Source organism: Melanostigma gelatinosum (genome assembly GCF_949748355.1).
Source record: "Melanostigma gelatinosum genome assembly, chromosome: 3".
NCBI classification, from domain to species: Eukaryota; Metazoa; Chordata; class Actinopteri; order Perciformes; family Zoarcidae; genus Melanostigma; species Melanostigma gelatinosum.
Genome location: NC_136636.1, coordinates 6,199,851 through 6,219,736, shown reverse-complemented (window position 1 = coordinate 6,219,736; position 19,886 = coordinate 6,199,851). Strand labels below are relative to the sequence as shown.

General features: G+C 45.8%; 1 protein-coding gene across 1 annotated transcript; it reads right to left on the bottom strand.

The window, feature by feature from the left end:
* Window positions 1-348: 348 nt before the first annotated feature.
* On the bottom strand, window positions 349-19,643 carry frmd4ba (FERM domain containing 4Ba; the record flags this gene model as incomplete). The annotated part of the gene is made up of 22 exons (XM_079265599.1): window positions 349-607; window positions 957-1,095; window positions 1,190-1,947; window positions 2,146-2,310; window positions 2,864-2,996; window positions 3,102-3,158; window positions 3,353-3,581; window positions 3,904-4,020; window positions 4,110-4,243; window positions 4,351-4,495; window positions 5,444-5,582; window positions 6,145-6,221; window positions 10,890-10,976; window positions 11,565-11,622; window positions 12,059-12,124; window positions 12,874-12,957; window positions 16,707-16,729; window positions 17,334-17,390; window positions 18,563-18,647; window positions 18,991-19,083; window positions 19,279-19,373; window positions 19,578-19,643. 22 exons carry the CDS (start codon window positions 19,641-19,643, stop codon window positions 349-351), a joined length of 3,066 nt encoding a protein of 1,021 aa, XP_079121725.1.
* Window positions 19,644-19,886: the final 243 nt, after the last annotated feature.

Genomic DNA, 19,886 nt, shown 5'->3' with positions numbered 1-19,886 from the left:
AGATCAATAGGTGAGTGGCAGCACATGGGCGTCTCTGCACGGGCCGAGAAGAAGGCAAACAGCAGAGTGCAAAACGAACTGTGGAAGGCACACGGCAGGGAAATGTGACCACTGGATGACAGTTATGCCAGCTGGAAGTGGAAGTAGGGCAGGCGTGTTTATTTTGTATTTTTTTTCTTAAGAAGCCATGCAGTTACTTCATCATACATGACAATGAAAGAAAGACGAGTCAAACATCTCAAAAATGCAAAGTTCACTTCAAAACATCAACAAGCAGACTACGGAGTCACGTTGCAGACAAACTGAGAGAAGCAAACGCACAGGCTCCGGGCCGCTGCTGTTTACTTACTATGAACTACCTTTAGCAAAGGACACCTTATTGAGCCTGTGCCCTCTGGAGGCTTGAGGCTGCGCAGGGCTGGAGGCCACCTGCCTGACCCGACAGCCGGGGGAGTAGGTGGAGGATAAGGGGGGAGAGGAGGAGGAGGGGGGCAGGGAAGAGGTGGAGGAGGAAGCTGGGGGGGAAGAACTAGCAGGGAAAACGGCACAGCGCCTCCGGCCATCGGGGCTGTGCCAGGGGCCCTTAAAAGTCCCAGAGGTGCCATATCTACAAGAAAGCAGGGGCCAGTGGACAGTTAAGGAGGAGAGCAGGACCAGTCGTAAGCTCGGAGGAAGAACTGACCGCAGGCGGCACAGATCCTATAATCGTACCGCTGAGCCAGTTAAGCACTCATGTTTTCTCATTTCCTAACTTACGGTTGAAGAAAAGGTAACAACGGCTATACATCAGTCCACAGTGTTGTTGCGCGGAAAAGGGGGATAACAAAACCAAATAGCAGCTTATATTTTCTGTAGCCATCCATTCTAGGTAATTAAACAGTAGTGCTTAGGTTAAGATAAGAGGGATCAGGGAGTGGCTTATTGGATAAGGAGATGAGTTGTTTGTGTTTTCTCACCTGTTGTGGGCGGAGTGGCTGTAGGGGGCTGTGTTGTAGGAGTAGGACTGCGGCGCGTGCACGGGCATGCCGTATTCCGACATACCACCGCCGACACTCACGCGGCCTCGCCAGTTTGCGCTACAGGACACCGAGGACACTGGAGAAGGAAAAAAAAAAAAGGTCAGCAACTGAGCCACCTACATGACAACACAACGCACTGAAGTGTGTAATACAGGGTGCAGTGATCTCACTTGTGGAGTAGGACATGTTCCTGCCGTTGTGGCTGTTGTGCGGTGCAGGCATGGTCTGATAGCCCAGGCTCTGCTGAGAGCCTCTGTCGTAGTCGTAGTTGTATGCCGCCTGTTTGTGCGTTGCGTTGCGTTGGTACCAGCCCCTCAAGTGCTCGGCCACCATAGCCTTCTGGACGTTGTTGCCGACCTGCTCGTTGCCGCGGGGCGCCTGCCGGTTCCTGGGCGGCCTCAGCGTGGCGTACGGGTTCTGGGCCATGGCGTCCATCTCGTCGGCGCGGTAGTGCATGTCGTGGCCGTGGTAAGCCGTCGGGGCGTGGTGGTGCGAGGGATTGACGTTATAGTGTCCTTCCATCTCGTTTTCGTACATGTAGACTCCGTTGGAGTAAGGCTCCGGTTCCGGGTAGCTGGGATAGCCCGTCACGTAGTAGGCTGTGGTGGTGGGTCTGGCCCGCTGCTGGTAGGCGTAGCAGCGGGTGTCCGGCTGAGCCAGGTTGGGCATGCTGCCCGAGTTGGCGTACTGGTCTTTCCTGTGGCGGCCGCGAGCTCTGCGCCGGTGCGCGTGGTTACCGGGGACGCTGTACTCGGCGCTGGACTGGCTCGTGTAGGAGGAGCCGTCATCGAGGACCTCCGTGCTGTTGCTGCGTCGGGCCGGGGAGAAGGTGAACGTCGGCGCGGGAGCTTCGGTCTCCGTCGTGAGCTGAGACTGGGACTCCAGACTGCCGCTGCGCTGGCGGAAATGTTGTGGGGCATCCTCTGATCTGTGATTTAAAAGCAATAATTAAAAGCTGTATGTTGTATCTAGATGTTGTCTTCATTAATTTAGCTGTTAGCAGATGGATTGCGGTTTCTCGTAGATACACGTGCACAACCAAGACTGGCGTGTAACTGGCTCCATGAGCTGTGGATGAGGCAGACATTTGAGAGACAACAAATAAAGTGATGAATCAGGGCCCTACCTGAGCTGGTTGCTGCTGTAGGCGTTGCGGGTGAGGAGGGGGGTGGGGGGCATGCTGCGGGCATCACGTGGCTGTCTGGAAGCCGGTTTAAACGGACTGCAGTGGCTTGATAAGGCCTCGCGGTGACTGTAGTGGAGTGATTCCTGGACTTGGCCGTAATGTAATCTGGAACACAGATAAGAACAATGTTTTCTCTTTAGGTCAGAAGAGCTTCTTATTGAGATAAAACACATCTACCGTCTCTTCATTTGCTCTTAAAAAAGAAGCAGAACTCTCACACTTGAATGACTGCCATTACAAAGTCCTTTGGTCTTTCTTTTCACGCAACAGCAAGCATTATGGCGGTTTATAATGAGATTAAATCACCCACATCATTTTGTAAACAGCCCTGAAGTAGCTGCCATTTAAACTACGTTTCCAGGGCCACTTTCCTGTTTCCCCCTTTCTCCTCTGCCCTCGTCTTGGAATTGTTGTCTGCTCCTTCACAGGCAGCGACATGTTCTTTTCCATCTATTTTTAAAGTTGGTGCGTTGGGCTGATAAGAGGGAGATTGTTGGAGAGGCAGGAAAAGGAGGGAGGAGGAGGAGACTGGCAGGAATGCAGCTCTGGATCGACTCTACAGGTCTGCACTAGCTCCATGCTTAGTGCGTCTACTAAAACAACTGCCAGACACGGAAAATTCATATACATTTCATGGGTGTCAGTGCTGGCTGTATACCTGCTGTCTGCATGCTGGTCATTGCCAGAGCCCCGTCTGTCGTTGTAGTGGATGTCCAGAGTTTCAGCATGGTGCAGTCTGGGGGAATACTGAACCGATCTGGACCGCAGCCTCTGGGAACTGAGCTCGTCCTCTGGGAGATGAAAGCGATTGCGATTGGTTAAAATGGATCTAAAATGCAGCAAATAGGGGGAGTGAACACATGACACACTGAGCATGGCTATGCCTGGGAACATACCATCATCCAGAGTGAGGCTGTCAGACAGAGAGCTGAGTTCTGAAAGGTTGACATCATCTGGTAACAGAAGAGAGAGAAAACGGCCCTCAGAGACACCTCCGATATTCCACTTTCATAGAAAGTGACAGACTTTTAAACTCAACTACCACTCATCAATAATGCTCAGCTCTTAAAAATGAATTTCAAGCTATATTTTGCAAACAAAGCGCAGCCGTTCTAGAGTTTTCACTGCTGCTGTTGATGACGTCTACCTGCTAAGATCAGCGAGGCTCTCTGGGTGGGCTTCCTTCCTTTCTTGATCCTGTAGGCGTTGATCTCCTTCTCGATCTCCTCCAGCTTCCTCATTGCATCCAGACAGTTGTTTCTCCTCTTTTTCTTCACCGTCTTGCCGAGGTCGCCCTCGTTGGACAACTTGATGGCCGCTTCCACGATCTTCTGCTGCAAGGCGAACCTGCTCTCCAGATTCCTCAGATGTGGGTCCTGCAGGGGAACACGCAACACGCAGTGAGCAGGGAATTTCCCGACAATAAAGAGCAGAGAAACAGACTTCAAAACACTTCATTTTCAGTGTGCTGACAGATTCGTTTTTACATTTATATTCTGATTCAAGTTCATTTTCCCAATTGACAACAAATGCTTCACGCAGAGCATTTTGCAATGTAAGCCACACGTTAAACTCTTAAGCCTCGTTTCAAAAAGTCAAATGATCTCCATGTCTCCAGGTAAACAAACACACAGATCTGTGTAACATTCATAATTACACAACAGAGACATATCACAACACACCAACAGCTGTACTGACCTCATCATAGGGGAAAAGGTCATCCAGCTTGAAGGCTGTCCCGACACGCCGTCGTACGTGAGGTGCCTTCTCGCCTGTGGCCAACGGGTACTCGTCAGGCAATCTGCCCGTCAGCTCCTGCAGATGACAACCACAACCAAGTCAGCTGGGAGTGTGGACCTTTACAAACAGCGTTGGAAAGTAACAGAACGAGAGAGATGACTCACCGCTTCTCTCATGCAGATCTTCTTCAGTTCTTCAATTTTCTGCGTCAGCGTGTCTTGAAGGTGTTTTTCTTTCTTTTTCAACTCGGCAACCTTCTCTTTCTTCTGCTCCTCGCTGACTTCAGAGTCGACGGAACCTGGAACACGCACACACATCTGAATAACTGCATATTACAGCAATCAATCATCACTCATCGTTTATGATGTGGAGCAGAAGCCATTCGCCGATTAACTCTCCGCTTACCGGCTGAGATGAGACTGCCGTTGCTGGCCATGATAAGCTGGTCCCTGCTCCCGATGCTGGACAGTTTAGTGATGATCCGCGGGGCGCAGATCTCTGTGAGGTCCATGGCGATGTCTCCTGAACTCCTGGTTTTGGACATGTTTGACTGTAAGAGGGGGAGGAAGGGAAAGGAGCAGTGAAGGAGGGATTGTAAGTACTTCATTTTAATGATAGCAGCGGCTCCATTTGCATGCTCGGTACCCCGAGTGCGCTGCTCTCTCATCAATCAGTGCCGGCTCTATTCCTGGATGAGCACTGACACACCATCTGCCTTTGAGGAGGAGACAGCGGCTGAATAACCTCATTTGACTGCAGCCACACGCTCATCCATCTCCACAAAGTCACACAACACTTATACTGTGTGATAAACCCCGATGCTCAGCAAATATGCATCATGAACACAAACACGAGTGTCTCTTCAGCATATTCGGGCACTGGAACAAGGACCTAGGCTGTGAACACATTGGGCCTTTTCCTAATTATTCTCAATGGTGCGGTCGTTAATATACATGTATCCCTTCACTAATAACTTCATATGGCAAATTGTAGTTCACTTTGGGTTGGATATGGTTCTTCTTAAGCCACAGGCAAGGCAAAAATCTACAATCTACAATCATTCTGCCTGCTATATCTGCAGAGTGAATCAAATATTTTACTCAATTACAAGCTCTTGTGCATTTTTAATTGAAGCTACCCAACCGCCTGTTAGCTCAGCTTCAATAGAAACGACGATTTCTCAACACAAGGCTCGGAGGAACTATTTACATCAAACCTGTCATATCCCTTCATTTACACATGTCACGGGCATGGGACACAGATCAGGCAGAGCATCACATAATGAACAGTCACCATTACACCACGCTGGGACACTTGCGCAATAACCTTTTAAACTGAACTTCTGTCCATATTCAAACTGGAAGAGAGAGACGGGAGATTTGATCCGTCTAAAGGCCAATTGTTGTTGGTTAAACGGGCATTAGAGAGTATGAGGCTGTTTTTAACAATATTTGAGTTGGCAAGAGGTGTGAACGAAGTAAAGTGAACAGACACTCACTTTGCTTGTCTTCCTGTCCAGGTAGAACTGGTGCTGACTGATGGCCATCACCCAGATGGTTTTAATCAGAGCGTGGCTGGCATACCACGTGTGAATAACCAGAGCAGTCTGTCCGAAAGTTCTCTTGGTCACTGTTCTTCTGCAGAGGATAACAAGGCAAACATTCAGCGCTCGTGCTCATCCAAGAGGCAAGTCTGTGCAACAGCTGCATACCAACACGAAACAGTTGAAGGTAGATTAACAAAAGGCTTTCATTAAGATTAACCAAAAAAAGATGTGCAAATCAAAGATTTAGAAAGGAAGAATCTTTTGGCCAATTCAATTTGTGGGTGTTTGTGTAATAACGGAGTGAAGAGCAACGAGCGGTGACATCAAGACATTTGAAACAGACAGTGGGATTTAATGACAGCTTTGGAGGCTTAAAGTGTCACATTAAAGCTTGGGTGAGGGGCAGAGGTCTTATAGCAACATTACAGTAATGAAGTGGACTTTATACAGCAAGAAAACACTCATTTAACATAAAGCTACAGCTATTAACATGGTGTCCTAAGTGGGCCACTGGCTGCAGATGCCCTTCACGCTGTAAGGTGTAGGATAAGGACATCTGAAGCAAGCAGCAGCTACAATGGGAACACTTTAAAACAGCAAAAGGGACCTATTAAGATCAGTTCAGATAGATTAAGCGGGTTGCCTTCTCTGACCTGTGTGGGTCGTTCACTTCAACAGCGAATTTCTTCTCTCGGAAATACAAATTCTCTAACTGCTTCCACTGGTACAGCTGTGGAGAGACCGAGACAGTTTGGCAGAGAGAGAGAGGGGGGGGGGGGTAGAGAGGCATGACACATCAGTGACTGCACAAGCCAACTCGGAGCTATCAATTAAAATGTCCGTTTGCACTCCATAAAACACATGACACACACAGGACAGCATCAATTTACTCAGAAAAGCTTTCCTTTAAGCGCCACTTATTCTTAGTTAACTTTAGCAACATCAGCAGAAAACAACTGAACAGCTGAGGCTGTGAATGGGGCTCGGCGGGCCAGCAGCCGGTCAAGTGTAGGTTTTGGGGGGCTAACACAGGTGCAATCTTTGTGCTGCTGCTGCTGCGACTGCATGGAGTAAAATCGTGCCAGGCGGCAGGCCAGGTCCTCATTGCATCATGCTGTGTGGAGGGAGACAGAGGCGGGACTCCTCTGTGTCAGAATGAAACATCTGCTCCACTGATACTGGGCTCACTCAACAGATCTGGAGCATTTTGTCTGTGAGCAACTTTTCCCTTCGCTTTGATAAAATAGAAAAAAAGTCTTTGCTTGACTTAGAAAATGTAAAACCATTGTTTTACCTGATACTGTCCTATAAGAACATGGTTACACATCTCAAACCAGGAGACAAACCGTGCCGAGGGTAAGCAATCACAATAAGTGAACTCATCTCCACTTCCACCGAGACAAACGGTGCTTAATTTATACCGAGCAAACTAACTATAACACATTACACATTTACAACAGTGCAGCTCACACAGTGACAGAGCGCCTGTCTCTAGAGCCCATAGAGCCGGTACAACACCACACTACAGAGAGCATTCAGGAGCAAATACAACATTAAACCCTCTATTTGAAACAGCCGGACAGGTAATAGTTGGACTCAGTGAGGAGGCTTACCGTAGAAGGGTATTTCTGTGCTGATCAAATCCCTGTTGAGTTCTCTTGGGTTTGTATTGAATCTCTTGGCTTTGAGCTTCCCACAGAGCTCGAGCTTCCTCGAACAATACGCTCTCTTGTCTGCTCTCAGGGAGCCAGATAGGTGTTGCAAGAGTTTCAGCTGAGCTGACCACGCCCCCTTCACCACCCCCGCCTCCTCTGACATCACAGATGCATCACAGATACCTCAGGCTGCTCTCTCTCTCTCTCTCTCTCTCTCTCGCTCTCTCTCTCACACACACACCGCTCACCTCTTTTTCAGTCAGACAAGATGAGCAGGTTGTACACAAAACATTTTGCAGGGCTAGGTTCTGCTCCACTTCCCGTCACTCGCAGATAAGTCATCGATCCCTTTAAATACTCCACTTCCATCTGGGAAGTTCTCTCTGCTTTTCGTATTGTAAATTCCACACAAAGCACTGCTGTGAGGCTGAACCTACTATAACCGGCTCCCCCACCGGGGCAAACATGTTAGGAATCTGTTACTATGGTCTAATCATTAATAGCGGAGGGGGCGGCTCTTTTTGCTTTCATGTGGTAAAGGGAGCAGCCTTTCAGCTAACCAGGCAAAAAGAAAACACTGTGCACTACGCCAACAAGCATGACCCCCGATAGTCTCAAGCTACATGTTTAATCTGTCTCGATATCCACGATAACAATGAATGAGAACGTTGGATTTATTGTCAAAGCATAACCAACATTGTCTTTATAATTGCGGGCATCACACAGTCAGGCTACCGGTGAAATGCAGAGCATGGTACTAACTTAACAATGGGAACCACCCAAAGCTCAGGCCAGTTCACACCCTCTAGTCACAACCACCAACAGCATTTACATTGTAACAACAGATGTGGAACAAAGGTCTATGCGGACATTAAACACACTTTCACAGGATCATTCCTCCTATTAGAGAAACTCCACACCTGTGTGCCAGCACCGACATGAAACTGCTACAGGACTCTCCTGCGAGTGCTCATGAAGCCACGGCCAAAATATTTCAAGGATGTGACACGCCTCAGTCTCCTAAAATCACGAGACTGCAAGTCCTCTTGAAGAGCAACTTGCAGCTTGAACTCCCTACTTTTTTAGTTCCTGGTCTCATACTTATACGGCTTACACTTGACCTCATTTAACATACGACTCCAGGTGTTACTGTAGTTTATAGATGTATTATTTTTCTCAAAAATCAAGTCTCTACATTGTTTCCCTACTCAGTGATTCACTGTGGTCATCAACCCTTCAAGTGGAATCATTGTGCACGCAAGCAAGTTGACTTACTCTGCATCGATGTGAAGCAGACGCAGTGACTCATCAATTCAACTCATAGGGAGAGAACACAAAAGTAGCCATTTCCTTAAAGCAGCAAACACGGCCGCTTAATAGTGCGCTCAAGATTTGAGTGAATGCACAGGATTTTCTCTATCTTCTATCTTTAGTATTTTCGTATTTCATCTCCCTTGTTTTTGTGAACATTTCATTACAGGCGGGTGGAAGTGAACCAGAAATGCCTGTGGTTTCAGATGGGATCAGGCTGTTCACATCCAGCTCACACACCCACAACCCGAGGAACCCCCGGGGGCCACGATGCCGCAGACTCTAACATGGATGAAAACGTGTCAAAAGGCTCCGACTTACGCCTTCACAGAGAAAACATCTGCCACACCCTTCGCATAACACGTCACGCTCGGCCTGGCCACAGCGTACTATTCCACAACATGACGCATTGCTAGTTGTGAAAACGTGATAAGAAGACAACGCCGGAAGGCGAGTTTAATCAGAATAAAACATGCCAGAGAAGAGGATCTGTTCAGTTTTCATTTAAACTTCTTTGCTCGCAACTAAGACACTTAACAGTTCTTTCAGGCTGACACTGTCACCCGATAATAAACTGTATTTTGGTTCAGCTGGCTCATCATATGTGCGGACCAGCATGTGGTCTCAGAGAGTGTCCCAACACCCACTGGGAGAGAGACACAGAGAGAGAGGGAGAGGGACAGACGAGTGTCCTGGTTTGATTCAGGGAGAATTAAGTCTGGACTGGCCATCTGCTTCAGTCCCGGAAACACTCTTTTCTAGTCCAAGCCCTGTTGAGTTCCTCCGTTTGTGTTCCTGAACTTATCCTCTTCCTACACAACATGTTGCTTCTCCTCTCGGCATCTTCTATTCATTCTTTATCCCCTGCAGATCTTTGGAATACTTCACCAATGCATTTTGTCCATATAGAAAGTGCTCACTTACATACACTGCATCTAACGCGTGATGGAAACGACAGTATTCACGCTACTAAATGTGCCACTACTCCTAAAACACAGCAGGCCGAGTGGGCTTTTGAGGGCCGGGCTATTCAATATAGAGTGATGAAACTGGCATGCATGCAGGGGGGAGATAATGTGAGGTTAAGCTAGTGTAGCCGCTTTCAATGACTTTCACTAAATAAAAAAATATAAAAAATAAATAAATAAAGAATCGACACAACTGCCGTCCTCCCACCAGTACTACCTCTAAACCCCAGCCCCCCTACACAGATAACTGTTTTGTATTGTTTGATCAATTGTGTTCCCTCCAAGACACACAGACACATAGATTACCATAATGAAGGCAGCATGCTGAGAAGGGCTGGGGTGAATACAGGGGCTGTGAACTGAGGCAGGGAGCACGATCAATGTCCACCAGATACAGAGGACCCCCTGAGAGGCAAACGGAAAGTAGCCATACATTTCCAATTGTCAGTAAGTAAAAAACTAAAAACTCATCCAACTAGCTGTCCCCAACCTTTAAACTCCCACCCACCCGACTGGCACAGCTCCAACCCCCCCCCCCCCCCCCCCCCCCCCCCAGAGTCCCAGAAGGTCTGCTGCTCCCCACAGAGAAGCATAATTACAGCTTCCACAGGAGGGTCGGGGACAGACATGGTGGGGCTGTGCCCATTAATGCCTCGGAGAAACAGCACACCCTGCTAAGTCAACAGGTTCCTACCAATGTAACAGCAGCTACGGCGAGGCTAATGAAGGAGGCTGGGGAGAAACACCATCACATAACAAACACCGAGGTTAAGTACAAAGTACAAACTTAAAAAAGTAGGAGTACATGGGACTGGAAGTACTTCACACAGATGCAACATGAAAGGCACATGATGGGCCTTCTACAGACTAGAAGAGTAGCTTAATAAACATAAAGCTAAGTGTCTGAATTATTTTCCTTCAATGTGATATGAATGTATTTTAAAGTATTTTTGCACTTTAAACTTTGTTGAGCTGTTTTATAACCCGATAACAATTCCCTCCACTGTTGACAGCAATGTACTGTATTTGCTGTTATACCTACAGCCTTGACTGCACGCTGCACACACTGATACTCCCAACATATTGTCCCATCTGTCCTCCTCCTTCTCCTGACTGACATGGGAACCAGGGTCTTCCTTACACCTATTTACAGTGTGATGGATCATTAACCAGCCAACAAGAGGCATGGTGATGAACGCTGGGCTTTCACTGAGCAAGGATATTCACAAACAGTGCTCAATCCGAAACACTTCCACAAGGAAGTTAAAAGCCAATAACTTTAAAGTTTTTATTATGTGAGTATTAAATCTCACTGTAAGAAAACCATGTTGCGTTTCGAGTCCAAACCTCAAGTTAGTCCCAGAGGGCTTTACAAAACATACTCCACAAAAATAAACAACTAAATATGTTTCAAGTGGGGGAATTTAGCGTTAACAGAGCCGCTGTAAAAAGAGGTCAGCCTACCTTTCTCGGCTTCAGTTTATCCTGCAAATCGTACTGGCCGATGCCTTTGTAGCTGACCCCCAGCCACCACGGTAGTCCTTGCTTGTCCTGCATGAAAGCACACGCACAAATCACACCACCACTCATTAGAGGTAGCTTTATTGGTGGGAGTTTGTGAAAGGCCTGCTACAAAAGCAATTATCCTATTAGGTTCACAGCAATAGCAACAAAAGAAGAGATCAAATACACTGAAGGCCTTCAAATCTCTGCAAGCCTGCCAGAGTCACTTTAACACCACTGTTTGATCTCCTCAGACACCTTGATTTAATAAGGCTTGGTTGGGAAAGTCAGAGGAAGCAAGTAAAAGGAAGGAAGGTTGGAGGAATCACCTAAAACATGTTAACTAAATGTGCTACGCTGGTTTACTGGATGTATTTTTTTTTTTAATATTCAAGGTGCAGAGGCAGTTTGTATTTTTCTATCCCACCCAAGCAGGTATAGCATAGTCCTGTACGTTACAACAGTAACATGTGCTACTGCTTCAGCTGCAGCACATCAAAGCGCTACGCTAAACATTTAGGTGAATAAAGGTCAGATTGCTGAGTTTGATTTTAAGCAGAAAGAAATGAAGACGGCACGTTGACAGAAGCTTGCTCAGAGGTTAAGCTACTTCGTGACTCGGGGCGCCGCTCTTACCTTCACTGGGTAATAATGGACTCCGTATGTCGGCAGGGACTCCACCAGGGCCAGATACCTTGAGAGAAGAAGGGAACAGGTTAACACTTAACATTTACACTCCATCACTGTCAACCGGTAGCTGTTTAACAACAGACTGAGTGGGATTTAAGCCGCAGTCATTTGCAGTGGCAAGCTGATTGATTTGTTTCAGGTCAGTGACAAAGGGAGGGAGAGTCCATTGATCAGGTCAAGGGCACAAATCATCCCGGCGTAAATGACCCAGGGCTGCGCTGAGTTACAGTACCACGAAAAAGCACAGCGGAGCACCGACGTCCCTCCCGAGGCTGGCTGGGTGCCGAGTCCAAGAGCACCTCCTCTAATTAATGACACATTCTGGCGCGGTGACAGCCACCTCTTACAACAACAGGCACCACGGTGCAGACGCATGAGATTAAACAGGAAGGCCTGGAGTACACAGGTTCATCATAAAAAAAACATACACGTAAACTTACTGCACAATGGCTTGTCCTCTGGTCAGTCCCTTCAGTTTCTTGTAACGTTCAATCACTTTGTCCTCGCTGCAAAAAGGGATAGATAAATAATTTAATGAAGAATCCGTTGCACATTCCAGCCACAGAGGGGTTTTGTCAGAGGGCTCTTTCTTTGACACACATTCTGTCTGCTCATGCAGAAAATGCCGTCTGGCCTACTGGCCCCCTGATGGCTCTCATCTACCTCTCCTGCAAATGCATCCCATTTACCCGACACTGTAATCATCCCTTTTAATAGCATAGCGAGGCTGCAAACCAACCGCGGCTTAACAGACAGGAAGAGAGAGAGAGAGAGAGAGCGACAGAGAGAGAGAGAGAGAGAGAGAGAGAGAGAGAGAGAGAGAGAGAGAGAGAGAGAGAGAGACGTGTTCATGTGCACTAAAAGACTATGATTTTCATTTGGATATTAAAATGAATGTAGCAGCCTCGGATGAGCGTTTAGCCAGATGAAGCGGGGACAAGCAGAGGAGAGGAAAAAACAAAACAGCAGTGAGTGTGGATTGAAGAGACAGAGAGCAATCCGTTAGATAGCCGGTGGCTGTCAGCACCTCTCTGTGCGCTCGCGAGGGCTAATGGGCAAACGTAATTAACACAACCCAGGGCATTAATTAGTCACCCCATCAGAGGCAAAACCATCTGCCGATTACCGGACCGCTCTGTTGACACTGTTCCACTCAAAGCTGCTGCTGTTCTGGGGAAATAAGTGGTGCTGACCACTGAGGCTATTTGACGTCTGAATTGTAAGCGTATCTTGTGGAGAAAAGGGCGAAACTTACCAGTAATTGAGAGACGGGTGCTCCCTTAATACCCTAGTGGGCAGAACTGGGAGCTGCTTCAGGTCCGATCTGGCAGTCTCAGCACTGACAACAAAAGAAATAATCATATACACACACACGTTAAGAAACAGCAAATGTATTCATTCACAAAGAAAAGAAAAGAAAAGAAAAGCATCTATGCTTCAGCTGGGTGAGACTAAAACACCTAAAATACATTGATTGATGAGAGACAGGTTATCATGGTGTAATTACTGACTCCCCTATCCAACGATAAGCTCTACATTTAGACATCTATATTACCCTGTTATGAGCTGAGCGGAGTGCTTCAGACCAGCATGTGGACCATAAGGAAAGTAAAGGTAGCTGTTTACACAAGAACCCCAACTCAAAGCCTAGAAATGTGGTTTGAGCTTCTATCTTAAGGCACACCAGCGATAATTCATGTTTGAAAGAAAACCTTCAAAAAAAGGTGCTGTGTCAGGACATTGTTTTCATCTTTCTTGTCTATAAATAGTAGGACTACTTGCCAAGACTAAACACGAGCTTCACTCATGTCTTGCCAGACTTGACTTATAACAGCACATGCAGGGCTATTAAATCATAGGGAGCCTTTAAAAAAAAGAGGGCCTGGCAAGATATCTTTAAAAAAATATATATCAAAGCCATTTCATGCAGGTTCTCAGCAGCGATGCACTCCACACAGCTATTGTAGCAGTAAACTACTTTGTATTGATTCACACCATGACGGATGCAACGGGTCCGGTCGGTGTCACCCACAAACTCCAAGTAGTAAACAGAGTAACTGGCCATCCTGTGTGTTCAGACAAACGGTGTTGTTTGTCACCGTCAAGCTCTTCGATAGTGCACGATGGGTCACTCGAAGATCGTGTAGGAGGGAGTACTGGATCTACAGTTCTCTGCTGGACAAAAAAAAAGGGGCTCTGGCTTGGCGGGCTAGTCCACTGGAGACCTGAACAAAAGCCATTCAACAAGCACTTGGCGGCCTCTCCCTGTGTTGAAAAGCATTGTACGAGCCCCAATCGCGGTTACAAAACAGGCGGTGGCCTCTGAGACGGAACGCAGATGTGTAGGTCAGACTATACATGATATAAACTCTCAGGTATTCTACCAGCAACCCCCAACACGTATCGGACATCAATTTAAGTCCTGCTCTTTAAAGATGAATGGAATTTAACAGCCGCCGACATGGTAGGACAGACCCATAATGCTCCAGTTATGTGAAGCAGCTTACTAAACAAAAACAAGCGTGATCCGCTGTAAGGGCAGAGGCACTTGAATCACTGTTCCCTGTAGCTACCTCTCCTAGGGTTGACTGACTTCTGCTGCCGCGGCATTTTTTGCCGCGTGTTTGATGGCGTATGTTTTATGGCGAAGGCTGGGGCCTGCCGTTGTCTGGGTGATCTACTCCACAAGCCGCGCTGCCGCGTCAGCAATCTGGAACTCATTACTACGTCGGTTATCTCCCCTGAAGCCTGCAGCGCCGAGGCAACTCCTACACCCGGCCCAGGCGCAGCCTACCCAGCGTGGGGAGAGATAATACTCATGTGTCAGCTATATTCCGCGGGGCTGAGACGTGGTGACTGTGGAGGGAGCACAATGAGAGAGCCTGTTGCTGTGAATGAACCACTAACTACAGGCTACACCTGCAAATAGAACCGAGGACTAAAACTGTCCGGGTGTAGTGTCGGCCGGTGTGGGGAACATTTGAACACAACTGACATTGTGTTAATCACAGCTGATTTAAAACTACAAAAGTGTATCCATAGCGGCAAAGACAATGTCTCTAGCTCACTTTTGTAAGTTGATTACAATCACGAGAATAAAAACAAATCCCGCGCTCGGTTACTCTGAGGCATAATTAAAGACAACAAGCAATTCAGCGATTTCCTACGTTTTCCACAATCTCTTTCATTAACTCTCAGCTTGTAACTTGTGGCAATCAGCTGTGGATTAAACCTGCAGGTGGTGTGAGTCAGTACTGTAAAGACACAATGCAATACTGACTGAGGGAGGGGAATTCTGATACAAGTACAATGTGAAACCTGATGGCGCATGTATTCAATGCACAGCAGGGGGGTTGGCCCACACCACAACAATAACAGTGAGTCCTCCTGACGCCAAGTTGTCTGCCATTGGACAGTGGGCCGTGGCTCATCCCTCTTAAGGCGGCTGACTGTAGGAGGAGGAGGTCTCCCTAACTCCTCCACAGCTAATCTCACTGCTCCAGGGCCCTTTGCTGATACAGTGGAGAGGAGACACATTTATATGATATGCTTTATGAGGGGATTTACTGGGCCTGTTCTCTCAAAGAAGTAAGAAGTAGTTAAAAGGACACTGCAGACAGGAATGAGAAATACTGCCACGGGACACAGCGCGGGGGGGGGGGAGTTTGAAGCCGGTACATTCAAGTAAGAGCAGTGTGAGGAAAGCAACTTCATTGTGAGCCTTGTGTGAGCCTTGTGTGTCCTAAAACCTAGTATCTGGAAACTATAATCAGAATGCGCAGGGGGAAAGTAGTATTTGTGCAAATAAAGAAAAAGACTTGATTGGGACACACTCCCCTCCATGCTGATTCTTCCAGAGTTGTTGGCAGGTTGTCTTTCATTGTGCTTTCAGAGTCAGTACAAAGTACAGCCCATCCCTACTCCGACATGAACTGAAGCTTCAGACTGTACACTACACTTCAGGGTGCAGCAGCATTAAATCAAAACACCCAGGCATAAAACCGTACAAAACAATAACGACTAACATGTATCAGATCCATCTAGCCTGTAAATATCGGTCAATGAGAGCACAAGCAGGTGAAGCCAAGTTATTTATTTTGTCTTTTTTTGCAGCAGAACAAAGGCAATGGTTTGACAAGGGGGTCAAACTGCATTTTCAGCATTGCACACGGTGTGGCCATTCAAACCATACACGTGCAATTCCTCACAGAGCACAAATCTTTGTGTGCACATAATGGACTGAGAGGCCTTTAGAGGCAGAGCACTGGGACAAAAACACAGGTTGTGCTGCTTCAACCTGCTCAATCAGTCAGTCGCTCACAGACTGAGCAGTATTTACTAATCACAGCCAATGCCCTTCAAAAAACAAAAAAAGCAACGCACCTTATCAGCAGGTCAAGCCTCTGAGAGCACGGCCCACAATGAAAACATTATCTCCACTAGTGCACAGATTCTCCCACCAGTGTCCACCGGCACACATGCTGTGTTTGTGAGTACATTTATCAAGAAGGCCATGCAGTCACAACATGTCTGCCTTTGTTGAAAGTGTCAACACGATGCGTCTGCGTTGATAGTCAACAGTGTGACAAGAGAAGAAGTGTTTTGATTTTAAAGGCAGTGTTTGGACCGTGAGGGGAGCCAGTTCAATGTTCAGTTCAATGTCACACGAGCACATCAAGGGAATTATTATCTCAGGGAAGTCCAGCGTTAAAATAAAAATCTGACCGAGTCAAGTTGAACATTAACCCGCTGTACAGTTTATCTTCTGTGGACTGCGCACTGACCAAACAACTTGACAAACCAGACCCTGCCTTCTTTGTCACAGAACGAAAAGGTGTATGGATGAAACAAAAAATATCCTAAAATGTTATTACATGTAACTTTACCTTTACCATAGCATCTTGTACCTGGCATTCATTGACACTACTTTTCATTCCCAGATAATTTACCCTGAATTTGCTCCTTCTAAACATGTTTTAAATGACACGATAACATGATGACGTTGTTACAAAAACCTTTTGGGTAACACTAACACCTTTCTACATTTATCTCATAAAGAGGTTTTAATATAACTAGGTAACTTCTTACCTTGTGTATTCTCCTTTGGCCTCCTTAAAAGAGAGAAATACTGCAGTTAGTAAAAAGCACTCTGAGAAAATGCAAGACTTACAAAATGACCCAGTAAAAACTGTGCAACATAAATACACCGTGCAATCAAAATGATTCTCTCTGTATAGCTAATCTTTTTTTAAACTTTTTTACTTAGTATATCTTCTTTACTGTTTTATTACTTATTTATAATACTTGTTTTGTTGTTGTTTTTACTATGTCTCTTGTTTGCACTATCCACTATGCTGCTGTAATACTATACGTTAAATGTCACCACTGCGGGACTAATAAAGGATTATATTATTTTATTTTGTCTTAAATTAACTGTTGTGCTAATGTTAGCTAACGTTACCCTCAGGCACAATCTGCAACAAGGGGTTAACGTAACACGATAAGACCATTTAAATACGTTTTAATTTATCTCATAACTCAAGTTAACACTGCCTCGAAGCACAAGTACATTTAAGAGGCCAATAGTAATATAAAAGAGCAATAATATTCAACAATAGTCCCAACCAAAGCAGGAGACATTTTCAAATGTTGCGTCTTCATTCACAAAATATCTAACGTTAGTCTAGGAAGCATGCGAAAAAAACCCTTTCTTACCTGCAATGCGAATGCGGCTAACTTGAAAACATTTTCACTCTCCACTTCGATGGTCTCCTGTTGTAAAAAATAGGTAAAATCAACGTGGTCTTTTTAAAACAACACGCACACACAAAGTGCAGTCCGTGTCCGAAACACTTGACTTGGAGAGAGAAAATCTTCCCGTCCCGTACCTCTCGGTCCCACCACCGTTACCGACTGAACCAATGCCGCAGAGACACAATACGGTGTGTGTGCGTGAAACTGTCCGTGGAGTGTGTTTACTCCAGTTACTCTAGCAGCCGAGATAGTATTACACTTTCTATATGCGACAAAACACACAGTGGTTGCATACGAAGGGCTAGTTGAAGATTCCTGCCCCCCTCCCTCGGTAAAGTGGTACAGTCCGAAAGCAGGTTCAACAGTCTCCGTCTCCCATGGTGACCAGTCTGCTCTCACCCGCGAAAAAAATAACTACACTGCAACGGCTGATCACATGGTGCATTCACGTGCTCCTTGGACGGTTGGAAAAATCCTAAATTCCCCGAAAACAACTACCTGCCTACCTATCAAAGTATTTACAGGAAACACTTGGAATCAGTGGTCCTGCCAATACTTGACAACCTGAACCTGTGACTATTCGCTACGCTGTGACTATAGTGTAGGGTACTTTAAATGCAATGCTAAACAACTTCATTAAACAATAACATATTGCTTGTATGATAGTGAACCATATACTTTAAATAAAACTTTAATATTTCCAACAGCATTTGAATGCAGCATAACCGTTTGAGATCTAATGCAGTCAGAGTTTTTCAAAATGTAAATGTTGTGAGGTTAAAAAGACATGCATTTCCTCAATAAATAGCATGTTATGAATGAACCAAATACTGCATTACAAACGCTATGTATGCACAATAAAGATAAAGGTAAAAGAGGCCAGATTAGGCTATGAAGTCGTGAAGATAAAGGCTAAACGTTGTGTGTAATATAGACATATAGCATGAAAAACAATTTGCAAGATATTGATCATCTGACTCTCAACCCCCAGCAGAATGAAGTTTTATGAGTCAATGGTAAATCAAGAATGATGGCAGATCAATAGTTGGATTAGACATCTTCTCATAAGGCAAACTACTGTGGTCAATGATCTGGACTCAAGGACATGCCGAATTTGATTAAAATGACTATATAAAAATATGTATATCCCATTAAAGTTTTTTAGAAAATAAATGTTTAAAAACACTTACATTAAACACGAACGATTTAGCGTTCAGGAAGAACAGCTCCACTGTCGTGTTGTCTTTCAAGAAGGTGATCTTCTCAATATAAAACCTGTGGAGAGTTGTTTTTATCGGGTCAGCAAGGTTCACTTGAGATATAATATTTTGCTGATGCCTCTGCGTTATTCACAGACTTCATTGTGTCAAATATAGTTTAACAATCACACAGCAAGACTGTGTAAACTGTGTTCCATCACTGCCACCTGCTGTTCAGGACCAGCCTTTGAGGCCATGAAGCTCTCGATACTAGCTTGCTTCATATTAGGTCCATATACTACTATTCAAAACTCAGTCTAATACACAAAACATTGACATTTTCAATCCTCAGTGTAGGCTGGTGTTTCTAAGAAGGCAGTATTCCTCATTTGGCAAGCTTTTGCAGTGAGAGCACTCACCTCACCAGGAACTTGAGTTCCAAAGGCCCCGAAGTCTTGGAGAAGTCATGATCAAGGACTTTACGATCCAGCTGGAGCCAGTTACTCTGGCCACTGGTCAGGGGTAGAAGAACAAATCATGTGCTGGAATACTGCTATCGTAATGTCCCTCTCTTCTTTTTTTTTGTCCTCTCTTAAGGCGTCTGTTCTAAATCAACCAACCCTTTTGATTAAAAGAAGCACACAAACCACTTGGACATTGCACTTTTTTGTCTTTAAAAGGACAATAATATTAGGAAATACACTTACGTGTCATCTATGAAGCACAACCCAAAGTATTCTTTCTCCTTCAGGTTAAAATGTGAGGCCACCAGATCTAACAGCTCGCGGGACAACAGCTTGGGCTGGAAAGTAGAGATTAAAACACAGGAGTTCAGTTTGGATCTGAATGCTAAAAGGTAAACAGTGGACAAGAAACAAAAGCAATGCAGGAGCCAGATTCTTTACAATAATACAACAACACACATCATCAAATCCAACACAATTTCAGTACATCAACATAATCTTGCAGGGTGCCTGAGGAGGCCAGCAGTCTAAGTGTCCTCTACCTGAACCAGCAGCTCCAGCTTCCTGCCATCGAGGAGTTGAACCTGGCACATGCGGCCCTCGGTCATCTAGAGGAGGACGGACAACGTTAAGACGATTCCTGCAAAGCAACATACTCGCTGGCAGAGCACACTGTCTCCACCTCTACTTCTCCACTCAAAACCATGCATTCTTCCTCTATTGTAGCCCAGAGAATAAAATGACTTTGTCCTGAATGAATAAGAGGATCCGTTAAGTGTCCATATGGGACGCACGCTTCCAAACATCAAAGTCATTGCCGACATCATCATCCTTATTTGTAAGAAAGAAAG